We start from the raw sequence: 17242 nt of genomic DNA on the forward strand, positions 1-17242 counted from the left end.
TATTTTTAGAGACTAAATCGCGCGTTTAGGTTGCCCATATTAAACATAGTTTTTTCATTTTATTAATAGTATTTTTACTTAGTCTAATTGATCTTTTATCGATATTGTGAAATTATGTAAAATATTAGTAAATCTATACATTTCCAATTTATTCTAATCCAAGAAGAATAATTTAAAAATGTTTTACTTAAAATACTTTGTTAATTTTAGATAAATAAATCAATTACAATTGATATGCTTATCGTTAAAATTCATACATACACGAAACCGAGCATTTAGTAAAAAATGTTGCTTTTTTACAAAGGAATTTAAGCAGGTTATTTGAGTTTTTGAATACTAATAAATTGATATTTTAAGCAATTTTTAATAATTTAAGTAATATTTCTCTGCTAGATAAGTTATGTAACTAATGGATATGAGAATAAAAGGATTATAAAAACATAAATGTGTCAAACAATAAGAAAAAAGAAAGTCTGTGTGATTAAATATAAATTATATTTAGTTGTTTTTATAAAAAATATTTAATTAAATCAAATCGATTATATTTATTCCCTAATTATATATTACAGTGGCGCAAGAAGGGGGGGTAAGGGGATATAACCCCCCAACATTTTCTTCGATGTCTAGGTTAAAATTTACAAATTTTACAAGTTTGAAATATGAAGAGCTAGTATTGAATACCTAGTATCATTGATTATAGAATAGTCTATTCTATTATCAATGATATTATCAATATTATTTATGTCAAAATATGTTAGGGATTTGCATAATTTTGTTAATTGTAAAATGTGTTATATTTTTACCTTGCCCCCCTCCCCCCGGAAAAAAAATCCTGTTTGCGCCACTGATATATTATATATTAATTGATTAATAAAATATAAATGGTTTAACAAAGTTTTCAACAGTATAATGTTGAATCCAATGAAAATTAAACCGTTTTAATATATTTAGTGTCTAGGTTTACTCAAAATATATAAATAGTAGTTATAAAATGAGTATCTCCACATTGCAGTTAATAAAAAAATTTACAAAATAAATACAAAAAAAAAATAATTTACATATAATTAACTATAATATATTAACTAATTAATTTACATAAACAAATAAAAAGTTTTATCAAAAACGTCATTTTATGAAAGAACAATACATTTATGATTTATTAGACATCAACAGCTAAATCAGCTTTTTCGTCAGATCATTTGGTGTGAAATTTTTTTTTATATTCATATTCTTAAAATTCTAAATAAATTTAAAAATCAAAATAATATTTGAAACTCTTCGAGTAACTTTAATAAATCGAAAAATGCAATATATACATTACCTTTGCTGCTACACTGTGTAATAATTCAGCTGTTGAAGATCCGGTGTGTTCTACCATCGTGTATAAAAAACCATTTTCATTATTTAACAAATTATATGGATGATCGAATTCAACTATTCTTCCTGCATCCAAAACGATTACTTTATCGGATTCCATAATAGTATTTAAACGATGAGCGACTGTTAATACTGTGCAATGTCTGAATTTATTTCTTAGTGTATTCTGGATTAAAGTATCAGTTCTAAAAAATGATATATCATTCTACAATATATTGTGTATTTATGAGCATTTAGTATATTATTATTACTGAGGGTCGACATTGGCAGTAGCTTCATCTAATACTAGAATTTTATTATTTTGCAGTATTGCTCTAGCCAAACATACTAATTGTTTTTGGCCGACACTGAAATTAGAACCATTTGCAGACATTTTGGTATTTAAACTACCAGGTAAACTTTCGACTGTAGCTTTAAGCTGGACCTTAAATTATTTTAAATATATAAATATCTTATATTGATTAATTGTGAACAAATAAAATAAATAATTTAATGAGTGAATAAGTGATCTATAAGTAATATTTCCTTTTCCTGATGCATCCATGTGTTTATTAGACCCATTTTATGTTCACACTGCCACTATTGTTAACGTACTTGAAATAGTTATTTATGCATTCGTATACACACCAAAAACTTAATATTTTTGTACTAATAAATGAAAATTTTAACTTAATTATGAATATACATAGCACCTAATTGATTATGAACAATGCATATATTTACTTCGCTTAAAGCTTTCCAAAGATCGTGATCAGAGAATTCGTCGAACGGGTCTATATTTTTTCGTATAGTTCCCGAAAATAAAATTGGCTCTTGAGGTATAATAGAAATTTTAGATCTAAGAATGTGTAGATCTATTTCATTTATTTCTATGTCATCGATGAAAATACTACCCTCATTTAGAGCCAATCTAAACAACGCTCCAATAAAGGATGATTTTCCTGCACCGGTTCTGCCAACGATTCCGACCTGAATAGATTAAACAAATTATTATAGAATATTGAATATATATGTTTGGAATTTTTCAATTTACTTTTTCCATTGGTTCAATTTGAATATTTAGATTTTTCAAAATGTATGGGGTATTTGGATTATAACGCAGATTAAAATTTTTAAAGACAATTTTTCCCGAAACAGGCCATTCGTTTGGAGGTTCTTTAGCTAAATAATATCAATACATTCTATTATTTTTAATTAATTTTCTTAATTTAATTTTCGAGTATTAACCATTTAATAATTTTTAATTTAAATTATTATTATTTTATTATATATTATTACTTGTATGAAGTTGAAGAGTAACTTCCTGTGGTGAATTTGTGTATTCCAGAATTCTTTCGACTGAAGTCATTTGATTTTCCAATATAGCTGATTGTTTTATAGTCCATTGAACCATTGAAGCCAATTGAATCGATTGTGTAATAGCTAAGCCGACGAGTCCACCATTTATATCTTAGATTATCCAAAATCAAACTATTTAAAAAAGCTTAACACATGGTAACAATTTAAAATGATTTAAACATTTTGTTCATAACTCACCATTTCCGATAATTAAGAAGCTGAATATAACGATACATATATAAAAATAACACACTGTGTCCAGCCATAAACCAAATGCTTGATTTGTGGAAATAAATGAATACCAAGCTGATGAATGTAAATCCTAATTAAACATTAAAATAGACAGTATTAGTTTGATAATTATTTATTATAAAAACATTTTAGTTTTTACTTGATGTTTATCAAATTCTCTGAATAGCATATCTTCTGCCTTGTACGCTCGTATGGTTATCAGTCCTTGTAAAGATTCATTCATATGTGAAAAAACTGGACTCCGTGCTAACAAAAATAAATAAAGCAATAAAATATGTGATCTCTAGTTGTGATGGACATATCCGGATTAATCGAATTTGTCAAATCCGGATTTCATGAATTATTCGGATTATTCAATTAAATTTTGCTTTTCAATGACTAATTTTTATATTCTCATACATTTAAGGTTATGCAGTAAAGATAAGTTAATTAAGTGTTCAGCAATGAAAACATATTATGTCATTGAGGTATAAAATAAGCTCAATAATTTAATAACTAGTTTTGGTAAATAAAATAAATTATAAAAACTGTTGAAGTCATGTATATATATATGTCGTAGGCCATATGGAAAATTAGTTTTTTTGCAAAATGACTAGGCTCTTTGCAATGGGGTAGCCCGTTTGCGAACTACTTATTATTTTTCCAAACAGCCTGCTGTTTTTCTGGCTCATTTGCAAAACATCGTGCAAAACAAATAGATGCGCTTGTCGGAAAAACAATGTACTCTGTAGCTCAAAATGCCACGAAAAAACCACATGTAACAATAAATAAATACCTTTATATTATTAATAAATAATAATGCTACATGTTATACATTTATGTTACATATTTGTACTGTGTTATTATCAATAACCCTTAAAATAAAATAATTAAAATGGTTTTTACCATAAAATGATTATAGTTCTTAAAAGGCCTAACTGAAATTAGTATGTATGCAATGAGCCTAAAAACAGCAGACTGTTTTTTAAAAAATAGTGAGTAATTCTTAAAAGGCCTAACAGCTGTTAGACTGTATGCAATGAGCCTGAAAAACAGCAGGCTGTTTGGAAAAATAATAAGTAGTTTGCAAACGGGCTACCCCATTGCAAAGAGCCTAGTTTTTTTGCAAAAAAACTAATTTTCCATATGGCCTACGACATATATATATATATATAATAGTGTAATTTTATATACAGTTAATCAGTGCTTAACTTGAGGGGGGACGTAGGGGGACAGAGTACCCTAACTAATTTTCAGAAATTTTAGCGTCCCCCTACTATTATTAAGTTATAATTGTAAAGCTTAACAAGTCTCGGGAACGCTATTTTCTTTAAAGTAAACAAAGTCCCCCTTCTTTAATTTTGCCAAGTCAAGCACTGACTGTTATTCATAAAATATAATATTAATTTGTTGTTATTGAATTACAATAAAATAAAACAATTTATTTTACTAGAAATTAAAAATAATTATAATTTACATAAAATTCAAATCCATAAATCATGATAATCCGGATAATTTGGTAAATCCGAATTTGACTATTCGGATATTCAGAAAATTCAGATTTTCAGATTTCATGCTCATCCCTAATCCTTAGTCCTACAATAATGTATCAACTATAAACATAAATAAATCATTATGCTTACTAACTCCTTCCAATCGTTTGACTCGTCGAGCCGTTGGCAAATAAATACGTCTAATATAGTAAAAGATTAAACCAATAAAAAAGGTTGGAATCATAAGGTAAATATTAGCCAATCCAACGACGAAAATGATTCCAAGTAATAACATACTCATCTATTTTAATTATTCATTAAAATGCATTAATATTGATAATATAGCAAAAAATACTGAATCATGTAAATAATTTGTTTACTTTTATACAATCCAATAAAACTGATGATAAGACATCATCAATATCTCCTATGTCTTTAGAAAAGCGATTCAGAATCGTTCCTATATAAGAAAATGTGTACACATTGCATGCTATGTATTATATTATATTCAATATTCATTAAATGACATGTAATTACCAGAAGAATTGGAGTTAAAAAAAGCCATAGTAGCTCTAGTAACAGCGTTGTACATTTTATCGTGTAAATTTACTGAAGAATTCGTGCACATTGATACAAATACAGCGGAACTGATTAAAACTGCTATTAGCATCATGATTTTTAATACTGCGTAAATCAAGATACAGTTTTGACGATTATTTATTAATGGTAAATAAGTATCAGATATATAGTTTATCCTAGGATTATCATTTGTAGTATCATTTGTAGATAAAGTATCTGTGTTATAAAACAAAGTTTCTTCCTGAGTAATCCTAGAAAAAAATTATTCAACATAATATATATATATATATACATTTAGGCTATATATGGTACCAATAACTAAGCCAATAGTCTCCACCGGTAGTCAGAACTTGAACCAAAAAGTACAGAAAAAAACAAAGAAAAACTCTGAGGTTATTCCCGCTGGCAGAGAAATATGATTTATAGACATTCTTCGATACATGTCCCGTAGTACAAATCTCTGATTCTTCATTAGGTTTTGATAAATCTTCACGTGGATTTTCATATATGCAATTTTTTTTAGAATCTTGTATTATTAAAAGAGGAAACGTATTTGAATTTGACTTGGTTGCCGTAGTATGTGATTCATCAATTGTATCTTCTGTAGATCCGATTAATTTAACAAAGTTAAAGCCAGAAGTTTTTAATTCTTGATAACAACCTTTAGCTAATATATTAGCCTTGTAGGAAAAAAATAATATAAAATCTATAGGATTATAAGTAAATTTTAGTACAGAAATCAATTAGTTATCTATTCTTACGTTTTCCATAAGAACAATTTGATCTACGTTAGCTAGATACTGAATTTGATGAGTAATGAGGATACAAGTTTTTTGTTTTAGGTAATCTATAAACATAAAATAAAAATTAACTATTCATCCATAACATTTTTTTTTTAATACTACCTTTAATACATTTTTCAAACAAATGCCTACTAACTTTTGAATCAACAGCAGATAGAGGATCATCCAATAAATAAATATCTGCTTTTTTATATATAGCTCTAAAATAAAAATCGAATAAATGTTAACATTTATATAACTATTGTAACATTTGATAATTCTTACTTGCCTAGCTAAATTAATTCGAGCCTTTTGTCCTCCACTAAGGTTTATTCCTCTTTCTCCTACAATCGTTTTATCACTATAAGGAAATTGTTCAAAATCACTTTGTAATGCACATACATTTACAACCTATTTTATAAACAAGTTAGAAAATTGAGTTTTTGATATCAAATAATTATTGATACTAAAAACATACTTGTTTATAACGATCTTTATCCATTGGTGAATTAAAAATAATATTTTGTTGAATAGATCCAGTAAATAACCATGGTTCTTGCGATGCGTAAGATATTACACCACTAACGGAAATTTGTCCTTTGATTAGTGGTAATTCTCGTATTATGGCTTGTATTAATGAACTCTGTAATCATTTTTAAATAATTATTCCAGTTTTATCATAGTAATTCCCATATAATAAATTTTATACTTTTCCAGCTCCAACGGGACCAATTATTGCAACCAATTGACCGGATTTTACCGTGAGATCGATGTTTTCTAAAGTGTTTCTCAATTGATTATTTTTCCACTTAGCAGTTGCTTTTGAAATGGCTATGCTAAAATTACTTAAATCTTCCGTGCCATTTTTTAAACCTACGTCCTTTTTAGTAGTATTTTTCAATTGACCATCTTTGTCTTCCAGTAATAAAAAATTCTTTATAATAAATTTGTATTGATTAAAGTTGTATGCAAGTACACTCATATAATTTTAAAATAGATCAATAATTACTGACATACTTGTATTCGTTTTATAGATACTAATAATTCGGCCATTTTTGTCGTAGCTTGACAGAATAAATTACCCATTGTCATTATCAGTAAATTGTAGAACGAAATAATGACAAATAACTAAAACGTTGGTTTACACGGATATAATTTACAGCATTGAAATTTCAAATTACCTAGTATTTATTTTAGCTTACTTTTTTTATGTTCATATAATGTCCTAGTAAAATATATGCTAAAATACTAATAAATATTTGAAATCTAATTTGAATGACTACGAATGATAACAAAATCGCTCTGATATACGCTGATCCTCTAATTTGTTGAATTTCCTTCCTAGAATAATAAAGAGTATATTCGAAAAAATAGTTTAATATAATTGTTATAAAAGGTTGCATCTACTTTCTTGCATATTTTATAAGATTTGCAAAAGGTTTTTCCCATGTATACATTTTAATCACTCGTATGCCCAAAATTATTTCGTTCATTAAGCGCACTCTCTCGTCGGTCTTAATAGCGGTTTTCAATCGAAGTTCTGAAATTTTTTTTCCCAAAAAACCTGCAATTAAATTAAGTTTATTATTCAAAAGTATAATTTATTTTTAAAGTTCAACAATTGTAGTACAAACCTTGTAACGGTATGAATAATAAATACGTGGCAACTCCAAATAAAGAACACAAACCTATTTCTTGCCATAAAAAATATGTGACTAAAATTGTTTGCAAGGGACCAATCCATAATACGTGATAATACACTATTCCTGAATCAAATCGATTTACATCATTTGATATCAAATTTATGATTTGGCCTGCCGTTTTCTCCTCAAGAGCCGTGAGACGTAAGGCCTGGTGTGTTATAAATTTAAATATACATTTTTTAAAAATAAATAAATAAATAATGAGATAGGTCTGTATAGAGAAATAAAAAATTAAAGATTTAGAAGTACTATAAATTGTAAAATTAATTAGTTTAGTTTAATTTATTTTTAAAAATGTGAATAATTTAAAGAATCCTATATTATTTTGAATGTAATATTTAACGTAATATTTATTGATAATGAGTAATATCTTAATGTTCTTTTAGATGTTAATATTATAGGTACTTAATACTAAGAAACATTTAATTAACATTTCAAAAAAAAACAAAAGTTTTATAAAGGTGTTACTGCTCAATAATTTATGTGTGTATAAGAATAAGGTAAAAAGTTTTATCACACAAATATTGTCGTTACAATAAAAAAGATATTTTTCGTTTTTCGTTCAGTTTTATAATAGAGTACCTTTCTATATATTGTCGAACGGCTAGCAACCCGCATCATCATTCCACATTGTAAGTACTCTAAGTTATATAAAGGCCGTAAACATGTTGTAATTAACATGCTCAACACTAGACCAGACGTGCAAGTACAGGCGTGTACTAAATCAATTTCTTCGGAACCACCAGTGTTGAAAAATTCTAACAGTTCACCAATAAGTAGAGGTTGAGACATTCTAAGGAATAACACACGCAAAAGATATAAGAATGGTGTATTACATAATGTTTTATATATTATTAAATATATCTGAGGATTATTTTAATTTTATTTAAAAATGTATAGTCTGTAAACTTTGTACAATAATTATTATTAATTATTATAAGTAATTATTACAAGTGCTATTTTTTTCAGGCCAATAAAAAAAAAAAAAATGAAACAAGTTAAATATTGTTTATTAAATATATATTTTATTAAATATAGTATAAAAATATAATATAGTATAAATATAGTATATAAATATTTATTAAATATAGTTTATTTCTGGCTGAGGTTTTGACGTAAGAGCCATCCATAGATGGAACTTCGTGGAATGAAAAAATAAATCAAAATTATTGTACTGTATTCAAAACATTCGACTTTGATAAACTTTAATTTGCTAACTGTGTGTTAAAAAAATTAAGAAGTTGATTATACTGAAGATTGAAATCGGTTATAAATAATAAAAAAGATCCTACAGAGCGTTTCAAATCTCAATAATAATGGTTTTTATTGTAATAATATACAATTATTAATATTTATTCAATTATCGATTATTTAATAAACATTGTAAACGTATAATTATAAATTCATTAAATACACTAAAACGTCAACTGATTGCGTTAATAATTGCAATGTTATACTAACAAATGAGAACCAAATCAATCAAATGCAAATTTCACGAGAACTTTTTATTTATTTGATAGTATAATTAAAATAAAATTAATCAACAATCTGGATATACTTAACACTTTGTACAATGTTTTATTTTGTAAACAACATTTCATCTTATCAAATAATAGTCGAATTATTTAATCCGAATCAAAACTAATTTTATAAAATATTTACAAATAAAAGTATAATAATCATGTTACGGATTATAATTGTATACGTGTTAGAAAAGTGATATAATGTTAATTTCAAATTAGCTTCGGTAATCGATGTTTTCAGCTAGTTGCGTTAAAAAATAAAATAATTGTGTTTCATATCATAATGGTTATTATTTAATTCAATTAAACTGTTAAGAGTAAGTCTGATATAAAATTATGTTTATAGTATAAGAGATAAACGATGGATTTTGAAAAATGTAAATGACCAAGGTTGTTATTATAAATAATGCTGTTGATACATTATACTAAAAATAAGTTTATTGCGTTTTAATATAATTTTACAATTGATTAAAAAAAATTAAGTCATTATATTCTTATTAATTATTTAATTATTTATTTATACTTCCACAAGGATATGGACGTTCGTTTTAAACAGTTTTATCATAATGTTATTAATGTCACATTATAATTTTTATTTTTAACATAATTATATAGATGGTTAAAGACGAATAGTATTACCATTTATTATGATATTGATATAATAACCAGTCTATTGAAAAATTGAAAATTAATTAAAAAAAAAATTATAAAATGTCTAGGCATAGGATTTTAAGAATTTCGAATATGTTTAATAAATAACTTTATAATTATTATAGTTTCATTTTAATTATGGTTAGTATAGGGTGACAATATATTTCATTCAATTAAATAAAAAAAAAAATTAAATTATCGATTTATAAAGTATGTGATTTGACTTCATTTTATTAGATTTGAAATTGAAAAATATGAATATTCATAGGTACAATAGCTTTGATAAATAATATAAAATATTTAATTCTTACTTAATCATTTCATTTGTAAATTGCAGAAATCCATAGAACATATATTTAGGTCCGAAAACTTTAATCAAAGCTCTCAATAAACTAGGATTTCGATATTTATTGTTAATTTCTAAATTCCATTTCCTAAAATCGAAAAGAAAATTAAATGCATTAAAATTATTTTGAACATAATGTTTATTTTTATTTAACTTACTCTTCTAATTCATTGCCCAACAACGACGCCAAGTGATCGTTTAATGGCGAGTACAAATCATTTTCTTCTAAATCTCTTTTCAGTCCAACTTTGAATAGATTTAATATCCAACTGAATAAAAAAGATATTTTTAATTTGGATTGTACATTTTATTTAATAAACGTTATAAAGTTTTTCCAAGTTATTTATTTGTTTAATTTTTTTTATAAACACAAATAACTAAATTAAATATAATTTAATTAAAATACTATCGATTTACCTAAATGTAAGAACTTCAAAAGCATTAGCGTTTGTTCTTGGATTCGGTGGTCGTTTTTTATTGTTACTATCATCCGCTATTAGTCTGAAACAACAATAATTTATTTGATAATAAACCAAATTCATTGATGTTGTAACAACTTACCTATACATCGTTTCATGAGGCGTGTTGTATTAACAATTTAATGAAAATCGTTAGTCATTAATCATTTATATTGAACTCTATCCATTAATTGAAAGAAAAAATTTTTTACATCATTTAATATACTAAAAATATGATAAAATAAAATAATGATGAAAATCATCGCCTTTAAATATTATAACTGTTTGACAGTTTCTATTGTGTTTACTTACAGTTTAGCTTATAATTCAAATCGTATGATTTAACAATTAATTTATAATATTAGGTTATTGTTAACAAATATTAAATTTTATTCAAAGTTAAAACAAAAGTTAGTTATTTTGTTAGTAATACTTATTGTGAATAATTAATACATATTTTTAAAGTTACAATTTAAGAAGAATAAATTAAGAATAAGATTGTTATATATTTGTGTGTCTGTGCTGAGCATAGTAGTTATCTGAAGACCACTCGACGTGAGTTGATTTAGTTGTGAGAATTTAACAGTTTAGAGTAGTTGACTATCAACAGAGCTCTTATCGTATGTTATTGTAATACAATTATATTACTAATATTGTTACGTTTCATGTTTTGATAATACAAGTAGATACAGTTATACGGTTGTGTATACGCTCATATCTCTCTAAATTGTGAATTATTCAATCACAATTTTGTTGCGATTCGAAAACAAATAGCATAATATAATTTAACAAACACATTTTTTTTTAAAAATAAGATATATAAAAAAATATATATCAACTGTATATTTACATTTTATATAAAAATATGATTCACTTTTTATTGATGTGATATATTAAAAAAAACAACTTTTAATCTTGAACACGTGACTGTTTGTAATTAAAGTTAGATTAGACTGTGGTATAAGAAATGACCGCGGTGGAATGTCCTAAAAACATAATGAGTATAATAAAAAAATGTTGAAATTTTTAATTGAATTGTGGTAAGAAAAAATTTAAATAAATAAAGGATGAATTGCAATTTACCGAATAGTATTTCCTATTTAAGGAAAACTAATACACTGTGAAGTGTAATATTAGGAAAACATTTCGTAAAACTATCTTAGAAATTACTCGGAATCATACTAAATGTTTATATATTATATAAGTTGTTAAGAGTTTACGGCATTTAAATTTGAACTGACTTATTTGATATGGTATCAAATTATAACCATATGATTAGTATGACGTTAATAATCTTGTATATTTGTATGTTACACAAACAAATGGGAAAACCTGTATACATATTTTTTATATTTTAAGCTGTACAAATAAAAAATATTCAATTTAAAATTTGAAACGTGAGCATCATGAGTTAAGAACATTTCCAGTCAAAAAAAAATTTCAAAATTTTTTGAAACGCGTATCCAAATGCATAAATATTAAGCAATGGCAATAATGATAGACATTTATTGGTTTATATGATTTTAATAACACGGTTTTAAGTCTAAATATATATGTTAAGTAATTCGATCTGCTATTTAATTATTAAATATTTAGTCTTAGAAAATAAGAATTGGTATCGAACAGCTACAATTTTCCATAGATTAGATATACAGACCAGTCAGGGTCACTGCAATTTATTGACGTACTATATTAATAGTTCTATACTACCATTGTATGATATATTTATTGTGTAAATGGCAAAGCAAAAAAAAAAAGACAAAGATATACTTACGTATATTTTTCGCAATTGTATTTACGGTTAAATTTTTAAAAAAAATTTTAAATAAAATTTTTACAAATTTACCTACAAATGAGTATCCTTTTTTGTCGATGGGAAAGTATTATATTAATGAAATATTAATGATAAATACTAAAGTGTTTCATGAATTATTTGTACAGATAATAATAAAAATAACGTAATTTATAAATAAAATAATATAAAATATTGTTTATTGGCTTTTTATTAACTATCCTATTTATAGTAGGTATACAGCTACAAATAATAGTTGAATATAGTTGCAAGCCTTGTAACTCTCACTTTCGTGAGGGAGTAACTGAATACAGATAATCTGGATGATAATTACATGATACAGTATTATAGAATTGGCAGTATAGGTATTCTAATATTTCTCAATTTCTAATTTTTCAATTTTTATTTGTCGTGAAAAAAAAAATGTATGTAGGTACCTATCACATACCATGTGTTTTGTATAATTGCTTACGCCACGGTATTAGTGGTCGGTAGTGGCGTCGTTACAGTAGCACGTTACTTTATTTGTACTTAACTTTATTTTATGCATGCGATGTAATGAAATACTAAAGCATGTCAAAAATGGACAAGTAGTGTAGCAAAAATAGTTGAATCTTGATTGTTCTATGTTTACTGATTTAATAACCTTCTTAAATATAATCTTTAGCATTATTTAAAAGTATGTTACTTTAGCACCTAGTCACTTTTTTTCTTTTTTCAGTAAGACAGGCTTTTACTTTTTATGAGTATATAATATAGTTTTGGCTAATGCGGTGCTATGATCATTTGCTACGAGCGTAAGTTCTAAAAAGTAATGAAAGTTAAAAAGAAAGAAATTAGCGAAAAGTATTATGCAGAAATTTTTTAAAAAAAATAGCAGTTAATGGTAAAATCAGGTCTAGCGTGATCGTGCTACGAAAAAACAGTGGCGTCTTGACCAACCAAAGGTAACAATATTAAGTGTCAGATGCCCTGGAAAAATCTGTCACTAGACATTATAAATAATAATCGGTTCACTGGGATGTACGTTCGTTTATAAAAAACTAATTATACTAAACGATAAACGATATGCTTATAGTAAGTTCAAACAAATATACGTTTATTAGGTCTAAGAAGATATTATTATTAATCCTAAATGCATTTAGACTGCATTTTTAATAAGGAAGACCAAATGTAGATATATTGAATCGGTAATCGTTACACTTTTCTTTTATCGTTCTTGGATCAAAAATGTCAAACGGAACACGTATCTATCACTTTTTTTGTAATAGAGTGATGATTGAATTTGATCATACAGTGATCAAATGTCATGTTATGCACAAACGTGTCAAATACACGGAATTCGATTTGCTAAATATATTATGTTTGTTTCTCGATTTCACCATGTATATTTATCTTTCCACTCTAAATGTTATACCTAAGTAATTTTCCTTTTTATCTTACTTAATTTGATATTTCTGATATTCAAAAAATAAACTTAATAGCTTAAAAACCAAAATATTAATACACAAAATTCTCCGAAAGCTTAAATGGACATATGTATGAGTTAAAACTTTGGAGATCGGCAAAAAAATCAGTGCCATTTCGGTATGCGCTCTACAGGTTTTGCATCAACTTTCATACAGAATTCTTTACAAAATGTACATTGAATAGTTATGAAAAGTTAAAAAAAATTTACGCGTCGGGTTCCTATGAAAAAATTAATTTTAAATGTTTAGACAAATTAACTTCTAAACCAAGTCGATAGAGATAAAAATATATAATAATTACTATAATTTTAACTTAAAGTTAAAATTTTAATTAAAAGTTAATAATAACAACCTATATGCTGGAATTTAGAAAATATTTTTTTACTATACCTGGAATTTTGAGACCGTTTTATTTGATCGACTGTCATTATTTTTAAATTATTAACTGAAACAAGTTTTAATAAAACTTGGTAGGGAAAAATAATTTAAATATATTTATATGCATAAAATTACTATCATTTTATTTCTTAGTAAATTAAACGTAACTATCAAAAATAGATAAACTGTGATGGACTATTTACTTATAGTTATAATAATTTAACATATTTTTAATGAAAATCGTCATTTCCTTAAATTAATTAATAATCGAGTATTTTTTACATAAAATTTGATTAAGTTGTAAACATATTCATGATAAATTAATCGAGTTCGTTATTATTGAAGTTGTTTTACGTATATTTAATTATGACAACAATTATTTTGTTGATTATTTTATTTTTATAGAGGATGTTAAATATGTATGCTTAACACCCAGAAATTATCTATAGTTAACAGTTATTATAGTGATGAAATTATATTCTATTACAGTAGAGCTGATAAAAATACTGAAAATTATATCGCCTGTTACAACAGTAAATGTTAATTTAAATATCACTGATTGGATACAGGTTTGAAAACAAAACAAAAAAAAAAAAAAGTTATATAATAAAAATATTATAACATAGGTAAACTTTTGAATCATAAGTAATAATGAATTGGGTGCATTCATTAGAACTATGATATATTTATAATAAAAAAATAAACTGATACCTTATAATATCAATGTTAATGTTTCTATAAGCACCCGGTTTATTACGATTCAAAGAAACTACAATTCTACTATGGTATGAAAACGATTTTTTCTACCACAAAACATAATTTTAAAAATATACATAAAAAAAAAGTATCGAAAAATAATAATTATTAATACATAATTAAATTTTTTAGCCAATCCATCTAATTTAGGATAACATTGATGCAATTATATGAAATAGAGTTCGTATTTTTTGATAAGTTAGAACCATAATTTTTTTTTTTCTTTCCCCTATTATATAATTTTTTGTTGTGAAACACTTCAGTGACTTTTCTCGTTAATTTTCATTGACATATATGTATGTATGTACTAGCTGAATAATCCAGTATCGCTTAGGACATATCTATTTTACATTAGAGTAATTAATATTTCTATATATATAAAAAAAAAAAAATAGGTAGAAAAAAACGTACAGCAGTCGTATATTCAATGATATTTATTTTAGATTTTAAGTGAAACAAGGAATTGATTGTTTTATCATGTGTGTTTTTTTTATGTCGGTATACATGGTTTCGACCAAAAGTTTATAAATGCACATGGTGTAATAATTTCCCCCGCGGTAAGGTATTTGAATAAAATTAATTCTACGTGTTCGGTGTCAAACCGGATTTGTAGAAGAATACATATTTATCGAGTTTTTGAACTTTCAGCTTCAAAATTTATCAAATAGGTTTTTTCGTTTTATTAAATCGTTTTCCCTTTTCCCCTTGATCTGGTACACAATTATTTCTTAAAATAATACGCCTATTAATAAGTTTATTGCATTATTTCTGCACTGATTTATAGTTATATATTGTTACATAACCTATGTGTGTTTACCTAAAATCCGGAAAGTTATTTAACGAGGCCGTCAAGTCGCAAACAGGCAAGAAAAAAAATTTTACCGGTTACTAAATTTTTAGTTTTGTAAATTTTCGATGTTGCATAGATAAAACTCAAAATGATGCAATTTACATTTGGATGTATATTACGACTGCAAGTTACAAATGTTGTGGTATTCATTTAGTTGTTTGTATCCTATCAACAGACATAAAGGTCAGTTATGGTAGTCCACATAATTCATTAATTCATTAAGATCGGTGTTGGATATTTCGACCCGACGACTCGTGTTCAATCACGTGCATCTAACCTTTTGCTGGCAAGTACAAGAGTTTCCTAGGTAGTATTGCGGAAGTACTATCTTCAGCGCTGTTGGTCTAAAAAATGTAACAATTTGATTTACCAAAAACAATCACTTCGTTCGCTAAAATGCAATGCAGGTCAAATACTTAAGTCGGCAGCAATTCATAGTACTGATTCATACTGATGGAATATCATAAATTATGACGTCCACGTACATAATATTCTACACCTTTACATTATAACACACGTACACGGTCGAGCGTAAAACGGTACGTTATGGGCAATGGCGATTCGTGGGCGGTCTAGGACATCTCGGCGTGGTCATTTCAACGTGGCCATCTCGGAGTAAACCATTTTGGCGTGAACCCATTTCGGAGTAGACCCATTTCGACGTGCATTCAATTATTTTAGACATATCTTTTAATTTGAATTTTAAATCAGAACTAACAACTATGCCGAGGGAGCCAACAGACGACTTAATTTAGAAATGGATGTGCAGTATCCAACCTTATGGAGGTTCATTTCTTGTTTGAGAAAAGTACAATCTGGTCGTGATACATTTTATAATCAATTAAAAGCTGGAAAAAGACCCCACAAAAAAAAGAAAGTATATCAATATAGATAAAAGACTTTTACTGGGTTTATATAATATTTTCACCGTGGATATCCCTAAAACTAACATCACTACTTTAACTACATTTTCCGATGACACAGCTATCTTGTCAACTAGTAATGACATAAATTTAGCAGCATATTATCTTCAAGATAATTTAAAACTCATTATATCCGGTCCGAAAACTGTATAATTATAATAAACGAAAACAAATCCCCCCATGTCATATTCGCACTTTGCTCTGGTAATTGTCCAGCAATAAAACAAAAAAACAAAATCATATCAGTCCATAGGGGCGGACTGGGACCCAATCGGCCCTTTGTTCTGCATAAAAAAAAAACCTTGCCCCCCCTATACCCAGTTATTGCCCCCCCTAAAAATATTAGAAAGATGTTTAGGTAGTTACGTATTTTATTGCTTATAACATTTTCATCGGTAATAGAATAGATCAAAAAAGTTTTTTTAGCCGTATAGTAGTATTTATTTCGGAAATTCCGGGCCATGACGACGATACTGACGTGTCACGACGACTGTTGGCAAATTGATTGCTAACGTTATCGTAATCGTAGCTCAATACTTTCCTATCAATTGACATTTTATTATAGAACACCTAAATATTCTTTCATTTTATCG

At 26.3% G+C, this 17242-nt stretch overlaps 1 protein-coding gene across 2 annotated transcripts; it reads right to left on the minus strand.

Moving 5' to 3' along the window:
- Window positions 1-1093: 1093 nt before the first annotated feature.
- LOC112679722 (probable multidrug resistance-associated protein lethal(2)03659) lies at window positions 1094-10896 on the minus strand. Of its 2 annotated transcripts, XM_025549617.1 has the most exons (27): window positions 10794-10895; window positions 10585-10706; window positions 10441-10524; window positions 10182-10292; window positions 9989-10111; window positions 8086-8296; window positions 7435-7651; window positions 7208-7364; window positions 7003-7141; window positions 6818-6928; window positions 6510-6734; window positions 6279-6443; window positions 6090-6211; window positions 5924-6021; window positions 5780-5865; window positions 5331-5698; window positions 4977-5269; window positions 4820-4899; window positions 4590-4740; window positions 3107-3213; window positions 2914-3037; window positions 2656-2826; window positions 2411-2538; window positions 2101-2346; window positions 1629-1801; window positions 1322-1562; window positions 1094-1239 (listed from the first exon to the last, which is right to left on the minus strand). In XM_025549617.1, exons 2-27 carry the CDS (start codon window positions 10590-10592, stop codon window positions 1174-1176), a joined length of 4005 nt encoding a protein of 1334 aa, XP_025405402.1. In that variant the 5' UTR covers window positions 10593-10706; window positions 10794-10895; the 3' UTR covers window positions 1094-1173. The 2 variants fall into 2 exon arrangements, with proteins under 2 accessions (XP_025405402.1, XP_025405411.1); XM_025549626.1 differs by lacking the exons at window positions 1094-1239; window positions 1322-1562; window positions 1629-1801 and adding an exon at window positions 1810-2025 and having other exon boundaries at window positions 10794-10896.
- Between the last annotated feature and the right edge of the window lie 6346 nt (window positions 10897-17242).

This window comes from Sipha flava, unplaced genomic scaffold (genome assembly GCF_003268045.1).
Source record: "Sipha flava isolate LNK unplaced genomic scaffold, YSA_version1 100_pilon_pilon, whole genome shotgun sequence".
NCBI classification, from domain to species: domain Eukaryota; kingdom Metazoa; phylum Arthropoda; class Insecta; order Hemiptera; family Aphididae; genus Sipha; species Sipha flava.